General features: G+C 37.9%; 1 protein-coding gene across 1 annotated transcript; it reads right to left on the reverse strand.

The window, feature by feature from the left end:
• Positions 1-12,270: 12,270 nt before the first annotated feature.
• LOC144969614 (uncharacterized) lies at positions 12,271-21,316 on the reverse strand. Its single transcript, XM_078908754.1, has 3 exons — positions 21,180-21,316; positions 20,106-20,228; positions 12,271-14,341 (listed from the first exon to the last, which is right to left on the reverse strand). The coding sequence occupies exons 2-3, from the start codon at positions 20,216-20,218 to the stop codon at positions 13,894-13,896; spliced, it is 561 nt and encodes a 186-aa protein (XP_078764880.1). The 5' UTR covers positions 20,219-20,228; positions 21,180-21,316; the 3' UTR covers positions 12,271-13,893.

Raw genomic sequence — 21,316 nt, forward strand, 5'->3', positions numbered from 1 at the left:
TAAACAAATCGAAAGAGAGAACGAAACAGGAAGTCGATCTGTTTACCTTTTATTTTTCGGAAATGTCTCCGGAGACCACGATCGTGCTCTTCCTACTTCTACCCCCTTTTGTTTTTCTTTTAACTTTTACCCAGACCTGCCTAGTACTACAAAAAATCGTAGAAATACGATTTTTTGGCTCCAGATAGAGAGCTGCATAGGTCTCTTACCTCAATAATATAATATAATATAATATAATATAATATAATATAATATAATATAATATAATATAATATAATATAATATAATATAATATAATATAATATAATATAATATAATATAATATAATATAATAATAATATAATATAATATAATATAATATAATATAATATAATTATATATATAATATAATATAATATAATATAATATATATATAATATAATATAATATAATATATATATATAATATAATATAATATAATATAATATAATATAATATAATGATATATAATATAATATAATTAATAAGTAAATAAATGTCTTATAATGTAATATAAAATGTAATAGTTAACACCAATTGCTTCAACACTTAAAGATCATAAAATCGACATGTTAAAAATCATGAATCAAAAGCATAACATGTTGAATGAGAAAAGGATGCATGAAATAACATTATTAGAAACGGAGAAAAATCTAAAAAAAAAATAATTGGAAAGAATAGAAAAGATTTCAGCATTATAAATATAGGTAATTACAAATACACTGATCACTAATTTTGTTCAGTACGTTTGTAGTCTTATTTTATCCTATCTTATCTTATCTTCTTATCTTATCTGATCTTATCTTATCCTATCTTATCTTATCTTATCTTATCTTATCTTATCTTATCTTATCTTATCTTACTAAAGGCTTATTATATGAATTATCCTTTAAATGCCTTATACAATAATGTATAATTACAGAATCTCATATAGCTTGCATTGTATCATTCACAAACAGTTTTACACATATTTGAATTTAAGGAAAAATATATCAATACGGCAATGTAAAATCGAAAATTACTACCATAGAATACTGGTAATTTGAAAATTGGTCATGATGGAATGAATCATGAATGTACAAAGTTTATAGTACAATGAAATCTTGATGACAAAAATAATCATGAAAGCAACAACGATAACAACCTTGCGTACGTCTCTGATAAATACTGGTACATGTAGTAACTTTGATGACGTTTATACTCGTATTTTTTAACGTGACCATATCCTACTTATGTTCTCTATCTACATCTATCAATAGCTTACGGCTTCTCTGCATATCTCAACATTTCTCTCGGTTTTGCTGTTTTTCTCCCTGATATGTAAACCCGAAAAATTACATATTATTTAAAAAATAATGTATAGACATCACTCAGGTCTTGGTTCCTGTTTTTTGCCATCCACGTTTATGAGCATTTGTCTCTTAACTGTATTAAGAAGACTATAAAGCTCATGGTTTCGCATAGTTTTGTGTGTTGGTCCGTTAAACTTTCGGATGACAATGTTGTGGGCTTCTTAGCCAAGCGCATTTCTATCTATTGTGCCTAATTTCAAGGGACGCTACTAATACAGGAATATTGTGGTTGCTCATTATAACTTAATTGCCTCCCTTACACCACGACGAGACGAGCTGTCACCGATCAATAACTTACATGAATATTTGATTCTCTTCGTCCATTCTGGATTTGAAAAATAAGTTACAAGAGACACTGTCACTCTGAAAGAAGAATAAGGAAAAAAATAAATAAAAAATTGAGATTTTATATAGCGCAATATCCACTAACCGTGCTCAAAGCGCTTTACAACGGGTCCCTGACCAACAGCAAACACATAACATTTAAGACCGGACATGACGCCTGTTAGGCGATATTACCATTTTTTTTCGGACTGAGACATTGCTGTTAACGGCCAGGTACTCATTTTACACCTGAGTACGGTGAGAGAAAGGGAGTAATGAACCTTTTACAAGGACTCAACTATGCGCCGAGCGCGGCTCGAACCCAGGACCTTCCGATCCGAAAGCGAGTGAAATACCACAAGACCACAGAGCCGCACAATAAACGCACATATTCCAACATAAGACAAGTGATACCTATGATTCTCACACACATATTCTTATACATACACTCCAACAAGAAAAATAACAAAACGAAACAAAACAGAACCAAAAAAAAAAAAAAAAATTAAAAAAACAAAACAAAAACAAAACAAACAAACAAAACAAACAAACAAAAAACAAACATACAAAAAACTTTTGCTTTTATGTCGAGCATTATCCACTTAACGTGCTCAAATCCCTCAACCAAAGCCCGTGGATTGGCACGTGACCATAGGTGAGGACAACTCTAGATTTCGTTCGGGGATGAGATAATATAATAATGATCTCTCTTAGACCATAACAGTGCTTTACCTGACAGCAACGCGTAACATGGAGAACGAGAAATTTTTTTTCCCGACGGAGACAACGCTGGTAACGGCAGGTACTCATTTTACATCTGAGTATGGTGAAAGAATGTGAGTAAAGAGCCTTTTACAAGGACTCAACTATGCACTGAGCGAGGCTCGAATCCAGGACCTTCCGATACCACTAGACCACATAGCTGCACTCTCTCTCTCTCTCTCTCTCTCTCTCTCTCTCTCTCTCTCTCTCTCTCTTATATATATATATATATATATATATATATATATATATATATAAAATGTAAATTTTCACTCACATTTTTTGCCGAGACGACTCGTTTCTGTGTTTTTCCTTTAGTTCACACTTCTTCAGTCGGCATAATCCATGGAATGGATTATGCCGACTGAAGAAGTGTGAACTAAAGGAAAAACACAGAAACGAGTCGTCTCGGCAAAAAATGTGAGTGAAAATGTACATTATATATTAGCTCTAACCACCATTATCGAGCACTTTCGTACCTACAAGTACCCACCAACACTCATAAATATATATATATATATATTTTCATATATCTATTATATTTATTTTTTCTCTCGCACGCGCGCGCGCACGCACTCATCGGCTGTTTTCTGTCTTTAAGAGAACATCGTTATCAATCAAAACCAGAGCGGTCCATTTTTCGTCTTCGTGAAGACCAGATTTTTAGATTAGACACAAACTTTATTATTTAAAGACGTTCGGCTTTTCTTTATATTCTTTTCTTATGAGAGGAAGGGAGAGAGAGAGAGAGAGAGAGAGAGAGAGAGAGAGAGAGAGAGAGAGAGGGGGGAGAGGGAGGGAGAGAGTGAGAAAGAGAGAGAGAGAGGGAGAGAGAAAGAGAGGGAGGGAGGGAGGGACGGAGGAAAGCAACACTGAATATCATCATGAAATATTATTCTGGCTCCCCTCGTTGTTCTCTCTGTTGTTTTGTTGTTTTTTATTTGCATGTTTGTTTGTTTGTTTGTATGGGTTTTTTAAGATAAAAAATTATTTATTTATTTTATTGTTGTTGATCCTCTCTCAACCCCTGATATAAACTTGAAGAAATAAAAATTACATTAATTTCAAGGGAACCCACTCATACAGGACTACTGTGGTTGCTAATTATAACTGAATTGTCTCCCTTATACCATGACTGAACAAACTGCGGTATATTATTGCCCAGACTTTCATCACAGAGAATCTTTGGACATTACCTGAGCAAAAGATACAAATGGCAAGTTGATCATTATTTATTTCTCATAAGGGTTAGACAAACAGTAAGCTGTAGACAGTAACGGAAGGCGAAACGTGGCATTTTTTAGTTATAAGTTCATTCTTTGTATTCGGTGTATATTTTTTAAAATTATATGTTACAGTGAATGACATAATCCGTCGAATGATGAAAAGGTTTGAACTGAGATATTGCCTAGTTTAGTTAGAAGGTCAATTTTGTCATAAATGATTAAATCAATCCTTTTTGTACATTTTGCGGGAAATATCAAAGCTTAATTTCACTTCTAAATATTATTTTTTACAGCTAGTCGAGTTGAAAAAGTCTGAAATTGGAGAAAGTTGCTTTCCTCATTAGTGTTGGGCTGTCCCAAGGCCTTCTATAGAGCTACCTATAAAGAAGGCCTTTGCTGTCAATGTTCATTCCCTTACATTACCCATCCAGCATTTTGAATGTTGTCCTCTCCCTCAACCTTCCTCCAATATCCCTTGCATAATGGGTTTGTAAGCCACTGACTTATGTCGAGAAACATGTTCACACCAAGATCATTTTCTTCCTCTGGCTATATAAAGATAGTATGAGCTCGGCTAAGAAGCTCACGCCATTGCCATCCGGAAGTATAACGGTAACACACAAAACGATGTGTAACCATGAATTTTTATGGTCTGGATAATAAAATTTAGTGGGAATTACTCATAAACGTGGATGTCAAAAAACAATAACAAAGACCCGAGTGAAGTCAACTTCGTTCTATCAATAGACAGAGATTGGGCTTATATATAAATAAATAATAAATCGGAATAAAACACGGCTCCATCGGCCTTATGGCTCCGAAGAACTAATAATAAACAAGACGGAATGGACCAGCATAAAAAAAAAACAACACACTTTCTTCTTACTTCTTCTTCTTCTTCTTCTTCTTCTTCTTCTTCTTCTTCTTCTTCTTCTTCTTCTTCTTCTTCTTCTTCTTCTTCTTCTTCTTCGTCTTGTGGAAACCTCCAATATTGTCGAGGATCACTCCACAGTTTGTAGGGTTTTACATTTTAAACTTGCTAAAACTCTGCACATAGAATACTAATTTAAAATAAAACAAAATAAAAATAAAAACAAAAAAAAAAAAAAAAAAACACATAGATTAAAAAGTCACGTTGTGAACTCTAGCAATCGCGTGAAGGCATGTTGGCAACCGTTTTCAGCCACTTCAGCTACATGTGGGCGTCTGTTTTTGATGTTGGGATGGTTACTCTTGCTGTGCGTCCCCTTCGTATTTCTTGTGCCGATATCTTTGATGTCGTTTGGAAGTTTAAGGCACGAATTTTTGTAGTAGATCTTGTTGAACAATTTAAGTTTATCTATCTTTCTTCTCTTTTCCAGAGGTTCAAGGCCAATCCGTTGTGATATTTCAGACGCACTTGAGAAAGGATCAAATGTGTTTGTGATGCGTCTTGCTGTTTTTCTTTGGATGTTTTCTAAGGTGTCGATGTTTTTCTTTGTATATGGGTCCCAAATTGAGCTGCCATACTCCAAAATTGGTCTAACAATAGTTTTAAAAGCAAGGGTTTGAGTTGTGATTGGGCATCTTTTTAAATTGCGGGTGATGTAAGCGCTTGTTTGATTTGCCTTTGAAGCCAGGTGACATATGTGGTCATTCCATTTTGAGCTTTTTAGCAAACTCAATGCCAAGGTATTTTGCTGTCTTTACATGTTCCAGGTTTTGACCATGAAGTTGGTATTCAAATGTAATAGGTGCTTTCTTATTTGTGATGGTTAGAACATTGCACTTTGATACGTTAAATTTCATTTGATTTATTGTTTCCAATTCTTGTAATTTAGCTAGATCGTCATTTAGTGTTTTGCAGTCGTCTGTTGTTCTTATCTGATTATATAATGCTGTGTCGTCAGCAAAGAAGCGCACTTTTGACCTTATACCTCGTGGAAGATCATTTATGTACACTATGCTATGTACACACATGCTAATCTATAGCGTCAACAAATGGATTCAATTGTCTGATGTCACGTCGCCCAGCAACGGCGGTCATCGTGGTTCTAAACAAAGAAAATCGGTACTTTTTATTTTTCATGCTGGCTAGAACTTTTCATATGTCTTGTGATCAGAATGTGTAAAAGTCAAAACATGATCAGATTTATGTTTTTTTTTCCTCTGGATACACTTTTATGTTCGTCGGAGAAATAATATTTCATAAGGACGTCCGCCATTGTTCCGATAGTTTAGAGCCAGTTACTAAGTTATTACGACGGAAGTGACGTTACGACTGTTGAAGAGTATTAGTAAACAAATCCCTTTATTTTATCACCCATCTCTTGTTACCTCGACATCATAGAGTAAGTCAGGGTAGTCTCTGATTGTTACACACGATAAACGTGCATTCCATTTACAGATGATGATGTCAAGTGCCCGTGTGTTCAAATTGTCCAGCCCTTTGTCCATTCACACCTGTGTGATGACAAGTTGCTTACTGTTAACTTTGAGTCAAGGGGAGGGGGAGGGGGGTGTGGGGGAATGAAGTGGGTGATAGGGAAGGGGTGGATGTGCAAGCCCGATCCATTTACACATTACTGACAGAATGACTGTAGCTAACTTCAATGAATGAGAACCAGCGGCATCTATAGATAGAACGAAGATGACGTCACTATGGTGTTTGTTATTGTTTTTTGCCATCCGCATTTATGAGTACTTCTCACTAAACTGTATGAACCAGACTATAAAAGTTCATGGTTACACAAGGTTGTGTGTGTTGGTCCGTTTACTTCCGGATGGCAATGTTATGAGCTTCTTAGCCAAGCGCATTCTATCTATAGATAGAACGAAGATGACGTCACTCAAGTCTTTGTTATTGTTTTTTTTTTTTTTTGCAATCCGCGTTTATGATTAATTTTCACTAATCTGTGTTAACCAGACTATATACGTTCAAGGTTACACATAGTTTTGTGTGTTGGTCCGTTATACTTCCGGGTGACAATGTTATGAGCTTCTTAGCCAAGCGCATACTATCTATAGATAATGTGCGCTTGGCTAAGAAGCTCACAACATTGACATCCGGAAGTGAAATGGACCAACACACAAAAATATGTGTAGCCTTGAACGTTTATAGTTGGGTTCATACAATTTAGTGAGAATTACTCATAAACGCGGTTGGCAAAAACAATAACAAAGACCTGAGTGACGTCAACAACATACTATCTATAAGTAATGAACTGTAGGTATCGATGGTGTGCGTTTAAGTAAAATACTGACCACTTCTTTCCGTCATATCAATCCTACCAATGCACAAAACTATTGTGATCTTACAAGTTTATAGACTTTATGAAAATGACGTAACGCAACTCTTTGTAATTGATTATAGACCGCCAGTTGGGTGTAAGTTTTCACTAAATTACCTCAATGAGACTATTAACATAATTTTGGTTGTTTCTATAATTAAACAGTAGATTTTTGGCCAATCAAAACATGGCATTTTAGACACACCTTTACACGTGCTCTGACAAACATGGTTGTTTATAAACAATAACGTGAATGAAATCGACCTCTCTCTGATCATTGTTATTGTTTTTATAAAGCCAAATGGATGACTAGTTATCACACGATGTTCTCGATCAGATTATAAACGTTTTAGTTTTCGGTTTTCTGTGATGTACTATAGATAGTTCAAAGATGACGTCACTCGGGTCTTTGTTATTGATTTTTTGCCATCCACGTTTATGAGTAATGCTCACTGAACTGCATTAACCCGACTATAAACGTTCATGGATAAACACGGTTTTGTGTGTTGGTCCGTTATACTTCCGGGTGGCAATGTTATGAGCTTCTTAGCCAAGCGCATACTATCTATAGATAGTGTGCGCTTGGCTAAGAAGCTCACAACATTGACATCCGGAAGTGAAATGGACCAACACACAAAACTATGTGTAACCATAAACTTTTAGAATCAGGTTAATACAGTTCAGTGAGAATTACTCAGAAACGCGGAGTATGAGTAATGCTCACTCAACTGTATTAACCTGGCTATAAACGTTCATGGATACACACAGTTTTGTGTGTTTGGCGATATTACAATTTTTTTTCGGACATGGACAACGTTGTCAACGGCCAGGTACTCATCTTACACCGAAGTACAGTCAGAGAATGTGAGTAAAGAGTCTTTTTCAAAGCACTCGACTATGCGGACGAGCGAGGCTCGAACCCAGGACCTTCCGATCCGAAAGCGAGTGTCATTTCACAAGACGATATAGCCGCAGCATCTGAGTGCAAAGCTCCAAAGACAAAAGCCACACCAAAGGGAGGAAGGATATGTCGTAGGGGACAAAAGGAGATACTCGGATTCGTTGACAACTTTCAAATCTCGCTTAAAGTTTTATCTTTTTACGTCATAATGTTGCAATACTATTATCATATTCTGTAGACAGAATGCGCTTGGCCAAGGAGTTCACAACATTGACATCCGGAAGTATAACGGACCAACACACAAACTCTGTGTAACCATGAACTTTTATAGTCTGGTTAATACAGTTTAGTGAGAACAACTCACAAACGCGGATGGCAAAAACAATAACAAAGGCCTGAGTGACGTCATCTTCGAACTATCTATAGCAGGTGATTGGATATAGATAGTTCGAAGATGACGTCACTCAGGTCTTTGTTATTGTTTTTTGCCATCCGCGTGTATGAGTAATGCTCACTGAACTGTTTTAACCCGACTATAAACGTTCATGGATACACACAGTTTTGTGTGTTGGTCCGTTATACTTCCGGATAGCAATGTTATGAGCTTCTTAGCCAAGCGCATACTATCTATACTGAATTCCGTAAATACACGGAACATTGGCAAGCTGGTGACTAAATAAAGTTTTAATATCTAAACATCTTACAGGAATTATTTTTACATGTCAAAAAGAAAATAGTGAAAGAAATTAAATATTATTTCATGATTTGAATGACTATTCTTAATTAATTTATATTCTTAGACTTTGATTATTATTCTTTTTTTAATTATTGCTTTTTCAATCGGTAGCGGAAATAGGTTTTTTTTTCGGAATATAATTACATATAATATATTCACCCGATAGAGCCGTTAGGGGCTTACAGCAGTGAAATCTATAGGGTATATGAAGTTCTAGGCTTACAGACAACAGCACGTGCCATTTGAGTGTAGGTGTGACACGCTCTCTCACCTCCCCCCCCCCCCCCCCCCTCCCCCCGTGTGCGTCATCATTATCGTCAGCCATTTAATTTGTGACGTCACCGTGTCATCACTTATGTGTGAATGGCCGAGTGGAAGTTAGTGAGTGGCAGAAGCCACTAGTCTAGCATGTTATTGTTCGAGTACTTAGCCGTATAGGTGTTACACAGTGACCGTTACAAGAGGTATTAATTATTCAAATTACTCCGAGGCAATTAAAGTCTTTAGAATATCTTATTATTATTAATGGTATGAGGTTTTACTTAAGCGCTCACCAGTCTTGCCCGATAAAATAATCGAAATAATTTACACACCTTCCCTTGTAGTTAGTGCAAAACAAATAATAAAAATAAAATGGCAGCAAAGAGCTTGGTGACGTCATCTTCATTTAAACTGTTGCGCTGCTTGAGAAAATATTTGTACAAGTTGCAGAAGAAAGAGAAGGAGGAGGAAGAAAAGAAGAAGAAGAAGAAGAAGAAGAAGAAGAAGAAGAAGAAGAAGAAGAAGAAGAAGAAGAGGGGAGTAGGAGGAGGAGAAGGAGGAGGAGGAGGAGGTGATAGTAAAAAAGGAGGAACTGGGGCAGGAAAGGGAGGAGGAGCAGTGATGATAATCTTCCGCGGATCCTCGGAATTCCGGGAGTTTTGGATTTTCTCAGAAATTTTGCGCTGAATTTGCCGTGTCAAACATTTTCCTCAGGTCAAGTGAAAAAAATCACCGTCCTGTCTTGTGTCATATTTTGACACCTGTGCTCAGTTGCATGAATTTTGGTGAGACGCCCATTTTTCATGGCGTCAGTCTAGACAAATTGGCGCCAGACGTCATTGATGGACGAAAAGGAAGGGGGTGGTGGAGGGGGTAAATGAATCTAGACTTTATTTGTAGGTCAACCCTGGTAGTACAGTTATAGGTGCAAAAGAAATTTAGTATAACTTCCCCCTAATTAGAAAAAAAATTGCTTCAATAGGATTCAATAGTCGTACCGTCACTTCCTTCCTAATAACGCATGGTAACTTAGCAACACTGGCTCTAAACTATCGGAACAATGGCGGACGCCCGTATGAAATATTTCTCCGGCGAGCATAAAAGCGTATCCAGAGGGGAAAAAAACATAAATTTGATCATGTTTTGACTTTTACACATTCTGGTCACAAGACATATGAAAAATTCTAGCCAGCTTGAAGAATAAAAAGCAATGATTTTCTTTGTTTAGAACCAAGATGGCCGCCGTTGCCGGGCGGCGTGACATCAGACTATTGAATCCAATTAAACTCTCTCTCTCTCTCTCTCTCTCTCTCTCTCTCTCTCTCTCTCTCTCTCTCTCTCTCTCTCTCTCTCTCCTGTATGCACACACACACACACACACACACATGTTTGTGTGTGTGTGTGTGTGTATCTCAACCATTCCTCTATCAATCTTCGTGTTAACTTTATAAACCTCGTTTGTTTATAGAGAGGTAATATTAATTTATTACAATTATAAGGGATGCTCAACTTAGTTGACTCTTTTTTACCTTTGTTTTTATTGTTTCACAGTTTTAATTTATTATTAAAGATACTTGGAGTCTTATTTGTAAGATCTGTAACCACTGGGCTACAGTAACAAAGATGAAAACAAGTAAAAACAAATACTTTCAGACCTTTTGACCAAAAGTTTATTTTAAATCTCTTGAATAAAAGGTATGTCTTTAAACTGGTTTTTTAGGAAAGGACACTTCATTTAAACTTTACATACCCTTTCGTTATATATCTCTACTATTACGAATGGATGTGCACAAGTAGTAGTAATAAGAAACTATGATAAATTATGTTATGAGTTTATTTGAGTTTGATCGCTTTTTGACAAATTGCCATTATCATCATCACTGTATAGATAGAATGCGCTTGGCCAAGGAGTTCACAACATTGCCATCCGGAAGTATAACGGACCAACACACAAACTCTGTGTAGCCATGAACTTTTATAGTCTGGTTAATACAGTTTAGTGAGAACAACTCACAAACGCGGATGGCAAAAACAATAACAACGGCCCGAGTGACGTCATCTGCATACTATCTATAGATAGATATGCGCTTGTCTAAGAAGCTCACAACATTGCCATCCGGAAATATAACTATAACGGACTAACACACCAAACTATGTGTATCCTTAAACGTTTATACTCTGGTTAACACAGTTTAGTGAGAATTACTCATAAAAGCGGATGACAAAAAGCAATAACAAAGACCTGAGTGACGTCAACTTCATACTATCTATAGATAGAATGAAGTTGACGTCAATCGGGTCTTTGTTATTGATTTTGCCATCCACGTTTATGAGTAATTTTCTCACTTAACTGTATTATCCAGACTATAAAAGTTCATGGTTACACATCGTTTTGTGTGTTGGCCCGTTATAGATAGTATGCAGATGACGTCACTCAGGCCTTTGTTATTGTTTTTTGCCATCCGCGTTTGTGAGTTGTTCTCACTAAACTGTATTAACCAGACTATAAAAGTTCATGGCTACACAGAGTTTGTGTGTTGGTCCATTATACTTCCGGATGGCAATGTTGTGAACTCCTTGGCCAAACGCATTCTATCTATAACATACCAACACACAAAAATAGGTGTCACCTTAAGATAATACAAATGAGTGAGAACTACTCATTATAATGGCTGGCTAGAACCATTAACAAAGAGGGGTTGACGCCTGTTCCCTCTATATCTTTTATTTTTTTAAATTTTTAACACATAGTGTTGTGTGTGAGTATGTTATATCTGGCTTGCGGGTGTTGTCAGCATTTCACCTAAACGTATAGCATCAATAACCCCCAAAATTATAACTATACATTCGATTGTTTACCTTCCTCCCAGCCAAGAAGTCCGACCAGGACAAAACCAAGTAACCTCATTCCACGACAAAGAAGGAAAGCAAATTGAAAAACAGATACAGGGGGATAGAAGACATAAAATGTACCTCCCTACCCGCTATGGGAGGTCAGGAACACCACCCAGCCACCCAAAGAAAAAAAAAAAAAGAAACACTGCATGATTAGGGAAAACAGTAGACCCGACCAGTAGTTCCAATCAACTCTAGTTCATCCAAGGCCACTCGCAGAAGCAAGAGGAGTAGGAGAAGAAGAAGAAGATGGTGTTCTTCCCCAACAGCAATATCTAACATATTGGTTGAGACATGACGACTAAAAGGACTTTACTTCGACACTCAACGCTATTAGCAGCCAGGTACTCATCCTACACGGTGAGAGAATGTGAGTAAACGCGTTTTCTAAAGGTTGCAACTTTGAGCAACCCAAAGTGGGACCCGAACCAGGGACCTATAGGTACGAAGTCTCAAGACCAAGAGAGATTACTCGCTATTACCAAAGATGACACGAGGTATGTCCAAAATTGTAAAACAAAAGATGAGAGTTTTTACTTTTATTGACATAAAACAATCATGGACAACAATAGTATTATTCAGTAGGATAAAAAAATTACAACTAGGCTTCACGGCTATTTTGCAAAATATAATTTGAGATGTAAACCAAAGGAAATAACAACAAATTTAATTAATACATAATATAAAAATATTATGATGATGTATTCTGAATTATTATAAATGGAGATTATATCAAACAGGTGTCAATCCTGTCTGCAGACGACAACCAAAAGTCATGAAAGACACAGAATAATATCGGCAATCCCTTGCCGCTGGCTCAGGGACCAGACGATGCAGAGAGGATTAGTAATGAAAAGATAAACATTTATACCGCGCATCTACCCCTAAATCGAATAGAGGGCTCTGAGCGCACTACAATAGGTTTTGTATAAAGAAAATAAACAGCGAGAAATGAATTCATGTAATACAATCACACGATTCCGTAGTGAATAAATATTGTAGAATAATATTGTATTGCATGTATGGCAGCCTGAGATCCCTTCTGTGGTTGAATTCTGATTTTATCAATAATTAACAATATTCATTTTCGAATAAGAAAAACAATAATAAAAATAAACAAAAGAGCTTTTATATAGCGCAATATCCACTAAATGGGCTTAAAGCACTTTACATGGGATCCTTGGCCAAAAGCAACACTTAACATGTAGGACATGACAATCATTTCCGACAGACACTGTTAAAGGCCAGGTACTCATTATACACCTGAGGTCGGTGAGAGAATGTGAGTAAAGAGCCTTTTCCAAGGACTCAACTATGCACCGGTGAGGCTCGAACACGGGACCTTCCGATTCGATAGCGAGTGTCATATCACAAGACCACATAGCAGCACGATAACATAATAAATAATAATAAAACAAAGGAAACAAACCAATACAAGAAAAGAAAACAATAAATAAGACAAAACAGAAAAGAAATTAAATAAAAACAACAAAAAACAAAAGCAAATAAAAACTGAAGATTATGACAAGATAATAACATGACACAGATCATCACAAGACAATCACGTGACACAGATCATAAGAAGACAATCACGTGACATCTCATCACAAGACTAACACGGAATATGCTTAAACTAGAATTTAAACATGTAAATTTGGAAATCACCGAAAAAAAATGAGGAATAAAAGATTAGCAGAACCCAACGCAACTTTGTTTGTGCAAAAATTATCATTATTAAATGTGCTGATGTCATGTAGTGAGGATACGTAAGGAAATTAATTTATACACACGATTGGCAAACGAGATTGAAGAATAAAATAGAATGGAATGAGAGACAGTTATCTAGGTGTTATACGATTAAAATCATATAATATTTTGCTAAGGATGCCCGATTAAAATGTGAAACAAGCCTATCCTTCTATAATAAACAATTGTTCCATAAATTCACTCAAATATTAACAGGGCCATCGTGTTTAATCCGAATACTTTGTTTTCTTAAAAGCACAAAAAGTTGGGGTGGGGGGGGGGGGGGGGGGGCGAAGTTCAGGTCACTAAAATGAACAGATAATCTATATATAATATCTAGACGTACATGCGTATATTTGCACGTCGGGTGGTGTTAGTTAACTAAAATAGACATAGATAATCTCTACAGACGTCTCTTAGCACGTCGAGGCCGGAGGTTGCCTTCCCATTGAACATCGTTTCTACCAAAGTCAGCGGCATCGAAGCCCTCCACACCGATGTCGTCAGAGTTCTGGGACGTGGACGCTTCACCTCCTTCGTTCTGCTCGGCCCGACCAGCATCAGCTCCAGATCCAAAACACAAACGTTTCCGTGATTCGGGGTGTAGCCGTTTGACTTTATTCTCCGTCCTAATTCTTTTAGCAAGTTGCTGATCTTCCAACAACGCTCGCTCAAAGTTGTAGCCATTGTCGTCGGGCCTACCGGGATGATAGTGATAAAAGTACACGTTATCTTCCGAACCAGGCATGCTGGTGTTTCGGCCCTGTTCCCGGCCTTTCTTTGGGGCACAGGGCAGACGGACGTCAGATTTCAGGACGGGCAAATCCTCGGGATCCTGGATAAGGTTACTCCTAAAATAAAGTAGGAAGAGAAAAAGAGAGAGAGACATAGTGTTTAAAAAAAGAGAGTTGGAGAGAGAAAGAAAGCCACGATAAAAAGATATTGGGGGGGGGGAATGGGGAGAGAGAGAGAGAGAGAGAGAGAGAGAGAGAGAGAGAGAGAGGAGAGAAGAGGAGAGAGAGTAATGCATGACAGGAACAGTAGGCGATTGAGAGAGGCGGACAGACAAATTGCATAACAGAGCAGAACGGGGGGGGGGGGGGGGGGGGGGGGGGGCAGAGGATAGAATGAAAGGAGAGAGCTATAGAGAGAAAGAGAGAAACAGAAGGAAATAGAGAGAGATAGATAGATAGTCAGATAGATAGAGAGAGAGAGATTGAGAGAGGAAGAGGTGCGGAATGAGAGAGAGTAGAGATGAGAGAGGAGAAGAAAGAGAGAAAGGAGGGAGAGAGAGAGAATGAGAGAGAAGGAGAATAACAATCATAAGAAGATAAGAAGAGAAGAAAGGGAGAGAGAGGGGGAGAGGGAGGAGAAGAGGAGAGTAAGACAGATAAATAATGAGAGGAAAGGGAAAGAAAGAAGAGAATAGAAGAAGAGAGAGAGAAAGAAGAGAGAAAAGAGGAGGAAGGGGAGGAGAGGGGGGGGGAGAGATAGGAGAGAGATGAGAGATGAGAGAAAGAATTTACATATCATAAGAATAAATAGGAGAAGGAGAAAGAGAGAGAGAGATAGAGAGAGAGGAGAGAGAAGAGAGAGAAGAGACAGTGAGAAGAAATGAGGATAGAAAATAGTATATAGACAAAAAAATATAAAGAACAAATGTTCGAAAGAGAGGAGGAGGGGGAGGAGAGGAGAAGAACTAATGACACGATAGAATGAATGAGAAGAGAGAGAAATAAGAGAGAAAAATATAGAGAGGGGAAGAAAATATGAGTAAAACAGACGGTTAGGTGGGGGGGGGGGGGGGGGAGGGAAGAAGAACTAATGCGCGGAAATGATGAGAAGAGAGAAATAAAGAAAAAATATATAGAGAGAGAGAAAGTATGAGAGAAATAGGAGATGGAGGGGGAGAGAAGAGAGGAGGGGGAGGGAGTAGAGAGAGGAGAGAGAGAGGACAAACAAATTGCACGAAGAAAGTGATGGCAGGAGGCAAAAAAATAATAGAGAATGAAGGTAGAGAAAGAAAGAGGAGAGGATTGAGGAGGGGAGGAGAGAGAGAGAAGAGAGAGAAGAGAGGAGAGAGAGAGAGAGAGAGAGAGAGGGAGAGAGATTGAGAGAGGCGGACAGACAAATTGCATAACAGAGCAGAACGGTGGGGAGGAGGGGGGGGGGGTGGGCAGAAGATAGAATGAAAGGAGAGAGATATAGAGAGAAAGAGAGAGAGAGAGAGAGAAACAGAAGGAAATTGAGAGAGAGATAGATAGATAGAGCGAAATACAGAGAGATAAATAGATTGTCAGATTGAGAGAGAGAGAGAGAGAGAGAAAGAATCAGATTAAGAGAGAGAGAGAGAGAGAGAGAGAGAGAGAGGTGGACAAACAAATTGCACGACAGAATAATATGGTAGGAGGCAAAAAACAGAATGAAAGGTGAGAAAGAAAGAGGAGAGAGAGAGAGAGAGAGAGAGAACAGAGGGAGAGAGATTGAGAGAGGCGGACAGACAATTTGCATAACAGAGCAGAACTGTGGGGAGGGGGGGGGCAGAAGATAGAATGAAAGGAGAGAGATATAGAGAGAAAGAGAGAGAGAAACAGAAGGAAATAGAGAGAGATAGATAGATAGATAGAGCGAAATACAGAGAGATAAATAGATAGTCAGATAGAGAGAGAGAGAGAGAGAGAGAGAGAGAGAAAGAATCAGATTAGGAGAGAGAGAGAGAGAGAGAGAGAGAGGGAGAGAGAGAGGAGAATACACCAACCATCTATAGACACGACACGCAGAAGAGAGAGAGAGAGAGAGAGAGAGAGAGAGAGAGAGAGAGAGAGAGAGAGAAGGTGGACAAACAAATTGCACGACAGAATAGTATGGTAGGAGGCAAAAGACAGAATCAAAGGTGAGAAAGAAAGAGGAGAGAGAGAGAGAGAGAGAGAGAGAGAGAGAGAGAGTGAGAGTGAGAGCAGAGGGAGAGAGATTGAGAGAGGCGGACAGACAAATTGCATAACAGAGCAGAACGGTGGAGAGGGGGGGGGGGGCAGAAGATAGAATGAAAGGAGAGAGATATAGAGAAAGAGAGAGAGAGAAACAGAAGGAAATATAGAGAGATAGATAGATAGATAGATAGAGCGAGATACAGAGAGATAAATAGATAGTCAGATAGAGAGAGAGAGTAATTGCATGAGAGGAACAGTGTGCGGAATGCAGAAGAGAGAGAGAGAGAGAAGAGAAAGAGGAGAGAGAGGAGGAGAGAGAGAGAGGAGAGAGAGAGTGAGAAAGAGAGGAGAATACACCAACCATCTATAGACACGACACGCAGAAGATATAATATATATATATATATATATATATATATATATTATATATATATATATATAGTAAGAGAGAGAGAGAGAGAGAGAGAGAGAGAGAGAGAGATACATTGCATCAAATAAAACTGAGAGGGACGACAGGTGAAAGAAAGAAGAGATATAGAACAGAAGGGAGTGAGAGAGAGGGGGGGGGGAGAAAGAGAGAGAGAGAGAGAGAGAGAGAGAGAGGGGAGATAGAGAGAGATAGAGAGAGATACTTTACAAATCATAAAATTTAGAGGGAAGACAGAAGGAAGAAAGAAAGTAGAGATAGAGAGAGGGGGAGAGAGAGACTGACAGAGAGTAATAGGATTGGAAATATATATAATCAATAATAGTAATAGAACAACATGTTTAAAGGGGGGGGGGGGGGGTAGGAGAAGGAACTAATGCACACGATAGAATGAATGAGAAAGAGAGAAATAAAGAAAAAAAATATATAGAGAGAGAGAAAGTATGAGAGTAAAATAGGAGAAGGGTGTTAGAGAAGATAGGGAGAAGTAAAAAGTGAAGGAGAGAGAGAGGGTCGAGAATGTAAAAAGGAACAAAGAGAAAAAGAGATAGATAGAGAGAGAGAGATTGCATGAAAGGAAGAGAGAGAGAGAGAGAGAGAGAGAGAGAGAGAGAGAGAGAGAGAGAGTTACATTGCATCAAATAAAATTGAGAGGGACGACAGGTGAAAGAAAGAAGAGATATAGAACAGAAGAGAGAGAGAGAGAGAGAGAGAGAGAGAGAGAGAAAGAGAGAGAGAGAGGGCGGGGGGAGATAGTGAGAGAGTGAGAGATAGAGACAAATACTTTACATATCATAAAATATAGAAGGAAGACAGAAGAAAGTAGAGATAGAGAGAGGGGGAGAGAGAGACTGACAGAGAGGAATAGGATAGAAAATATATATAATCAATAATAATAATAGAACATGTTTAAGGGTGGGGGGGGGGGGGGGCAGGGGTAGGAGAAGGAACTAATGCACACGATAGAATGAATGAGAAAGAGAGAAATAAAGAAAAATACATATATAGAGAGAGAGAAAATATGAGAGTAAAACAGAGGTTTAGGTGGGGGGGGGGGGTAGGAAAAGGAACTAATGCGCCCGGTAAAATTAATGAGAATGAGAGAAATAAAGAAAAAAAATATATAGAGAGAGAGAAAGTATGAGAGTAAAATAGGAGAAGTGTGTTAGAGAAGATGGGAGAAGTAAAAATTAAAGGAGAGAGAGGGTTGAGAATGTAAAAAAAACAAATTTTAAACAGGAAGAGACAGCGAGAGTGGGACTGAAAGAGAGAGAGAGAGAGAGAGAGAGAGAGAGAGAGAGAGGGGTGGAGGGAAGTAGAGATTAAAAGAGAGACGGGGGATGCAAGCAAAAACCACAATTATAAACAGCCTCTCGGAATCAATTGGTCTTAGAATTCACCCTGCAAAGTCAAAGGTCTTGAGGATAGGTACGCGTCAAAGGGAGCAGATCAAAGTAAAAGATCAAGAACTCGAAGATATAGACACTTTCTGCTATCTCGGAAGTATAATTGACAAGGATGGAGGCACGGAAGCAGAGGTGAAAGCACGAATAGGAAAGGCACAGGCTGCATTCACATCTTTGAACAGAGTTTGGAGAACTAAAGATATCTCCCTTCAACTAAAGCTAAGACTTTTCCAACTCAAACGTGAAGTCTGTCCTACTGTATGGATGTGAAACTTGGAACGCATCACAGGCATGTATAAGGAGGGTACAGATTTTCGTAAACAGGTGCATGCGTAAGCTACTCAGAATAAAATGGATGGATAGAATAAAAAATGAAGAAGTATGGAAAAGAACACAGCAGAAACCAGTGGGAGAGGATATAGGAAGAAGACGATGGAGGTGGATTGGACACACGATTAGAAAGAATGACTCAACTATAACAAAGAAAGTATTGGACTGGAACCCTCAGGGCAGAAGATCAGGGGGAAGGCCACGAGGAACATGGAGAAGAATTAAAGAAGCTGATATACAGAGAAGTGGTAAGACCTGGAATGAGATAAAAAAGTTGGCTCAGGATAGAGAAGGATGGAAACTGTTTGTCTGTGGCCTATACCCTGACCCAGGGTGAAAAAGGCAATGATGATGATGATGGGGGAATATATACAAACAAATTGTAAAATGAACAAATAAACCGAGAGAGAGAGAGAGAGAGAGAGAGAGAGAGAGAGAGAGAGAGAGAGAGAGAGAGAGAGAGAGAGAGAGAGAAGTGGACAAACAAATTGCACGACAGAACAGTATGGCAGGAGGCAAAAAAAAAGAATGAAAGGTGAGAAAGAAAGAGGAGGGAGAGAGAGAGAGAGAGAGAGAGAGAGAGAGAGAGAGAGAGAGAGAGAGAGAGAGAGAGAGCAGAGGGAGAGATATTGAGAGAGGCGGACAAAGAGAATGGGATTGAAAGAGAGAGAGAGAGAGAGAGAGAGAGAGAGAGAGAGAGAGAGAGAGAATGAGAGAAACATTGCATCATATAAAATTTAGAGGGAAGACAGGAGAAAGAAAGAAGATATAGAGAGAGGGGGAGATAGAGAGACAGAGAAAAATAGGAGAGGAAATAGAGGGAGAAATCATATCAATAATAGCAGTAAAACATCAGGTCAAGGGGAGAGAGAGAGAGAGAGAGAGAGAGAGAGAGAGAGAGATAGAGAGAGAGAGAGAAGGGGGCAGGGGCAGGAGAAGGAACTAATGCACACGATAGAATGAAAGAGAAAGAGAAAAAAAAATAGAAATAGAGAAATACAGAAAAATAGAGAAATACAGAAAAATAGAGAGGGAGAGAGAGAGAGAGAGAGAGAGAGAGAAAGAGAGAGAGGGAGTGAGACATATTGAGAGAGGCGGACAGACAAATTGCCCAACAGAACAGCACGGTTGGGGGTGCGGGGCGGGGGGGGGGGTCAGAAGAAAGAATGAAATGAGAGAGAGAGAGAGAGAGAGAGAGAGAGAGAAAGAGAGAGAGAGAGAGAGAGAAGGGGGCGGGGGGGGGGATACACACATGACAGAAATAGTGGGTACGAGACAGAAAAGAGAAATGGGGAGAGAGAGAAAAATAAAGAATGAAAGAGATCGAGATAGATAAAAAAAGATAAGAGGGACACTAAGACACACAAACACACTTATCAAACACTATACACACAAGAACACAAACAACACACAGACACACATGAACACAAACACACAGAGACATACACTCACACTACACAAATACAAAGATACATATTATAGAAGATAAGTAAAAACATTGATCTGTTATTGAAGTACTCACGTTCGTACTCTGTGCTTGTTAAATAAGAAGTCGTAATGACTAATATTTCTGTCAGTAACTTGGTTTGGATCAGCGAAAAGGATCGGGGGGAAAGCGATAGGTAGGTCAGCCATTGTACTTGCGCTGAAAATACACGAAACACAAAATAGGTAAGTAACAACACAATATAAAAACAAAACAAGTAAACATCCAACATCAATACTTCACAAACAAACACACACCACAAACAAATAAATACACACAAAACAAATATCAACACCAATGTTCCACAAACAAAATACAAACAGAACAAGTATCAATATCATTGTTCCGCAAACAAACACACACACACACCACAAAGACTCTCAAAAAACAAAATACACACAAGACAAGTATCATATCATTGTTTCAGACACATACACACACACACACACACACACACATAAGTAACAACATCAATTATTCACAAACAAAATACAAAAAAGTAGCAGTATGACAAAAACAAAACAACAAAAAAAAAACAACACAAACACACATAATTATACTACGAGTTTTGAATATAACACTTATTTATGTATTAGATATTTAATTCTCTATATTATGAATTGACATTGAATACTATTTTATATATAATTGATAAATTGTATCTATGCATAAAAGTTACACAGAGCATTTAAAGTTTTTTTTTATAACCTATTATCTTTTAACTCTTTCCTTACCAATCATTTTCAGTATTTTCCCAAAATTGCAGCAGATAAATTAACTTTCTAAACTTAAACAACCTTTCTTCAAAACAATGTTATGTTCTTATTGATTAAACAAAGATTATTCTTCAAGGTTTCTAACGTACAAAACAAATCTGAATAAGAAAAATGTATTGTGTGTCGTAAAAAATATGACGATTTTGCTGCAGGTGCTAAGGAGAGGGTGAAACGATGCGATAAAATCTAAATTAAATTCTATATGAAAGAAAAAGTCACAAATACGTAGTTTTATTTTCTAATTCATTCCACAGAATATCCGTGACTTATTCTATCTTTACAATTTGATATATAATACTATGAGATAATAATAAATCACAAACAGACAGCTTACCTTTCGAGGTGTGAATGATATAATGTGGATACAAATCGAACAGTCAGGATTCTGCTAAACTAGGTATGGAGTCTATAGTCAGGATGAGAGCAGTGTTGGTTTGTGTCACAATGTCTATAGTCAGGATGAGAGCAGTG

Source organism: Berghia stephanieae, chromosome 3 (assembly GCF_034508935.2).
Source record: "Berghia stephanieae isolate SIO BIC M18660-M18661 chromosome 3, UCSD_Bste_1.3, whole genome shotgun sequence".
Classification (NCBI taxonomy): Eukaryota; Metazoa; Mollusca; class Gastropoda; order Nudibranchia; family Aeolidiidae; genus Berghia; species Berghia stephanieae.

What these genes read in the sequence shown, in the direction of transcription:
- LOC144969614 (XM_078908754.1), bottom strand. Translation starts at nt 20,218, where the DNA reads ATGGCTGACCTACCTATCGCTTTCCCCCCGATCCTTTTCGCTGATCCA. An exon ending in AACAAGCACAGAGTACGAAC is followed by an intron (nt 14,342 to 20,105) that starts GTGAGTACTTCA and finishes ACTTTATTTTAG; the next exon opens with GAGTAACCTTATCCAGGATC.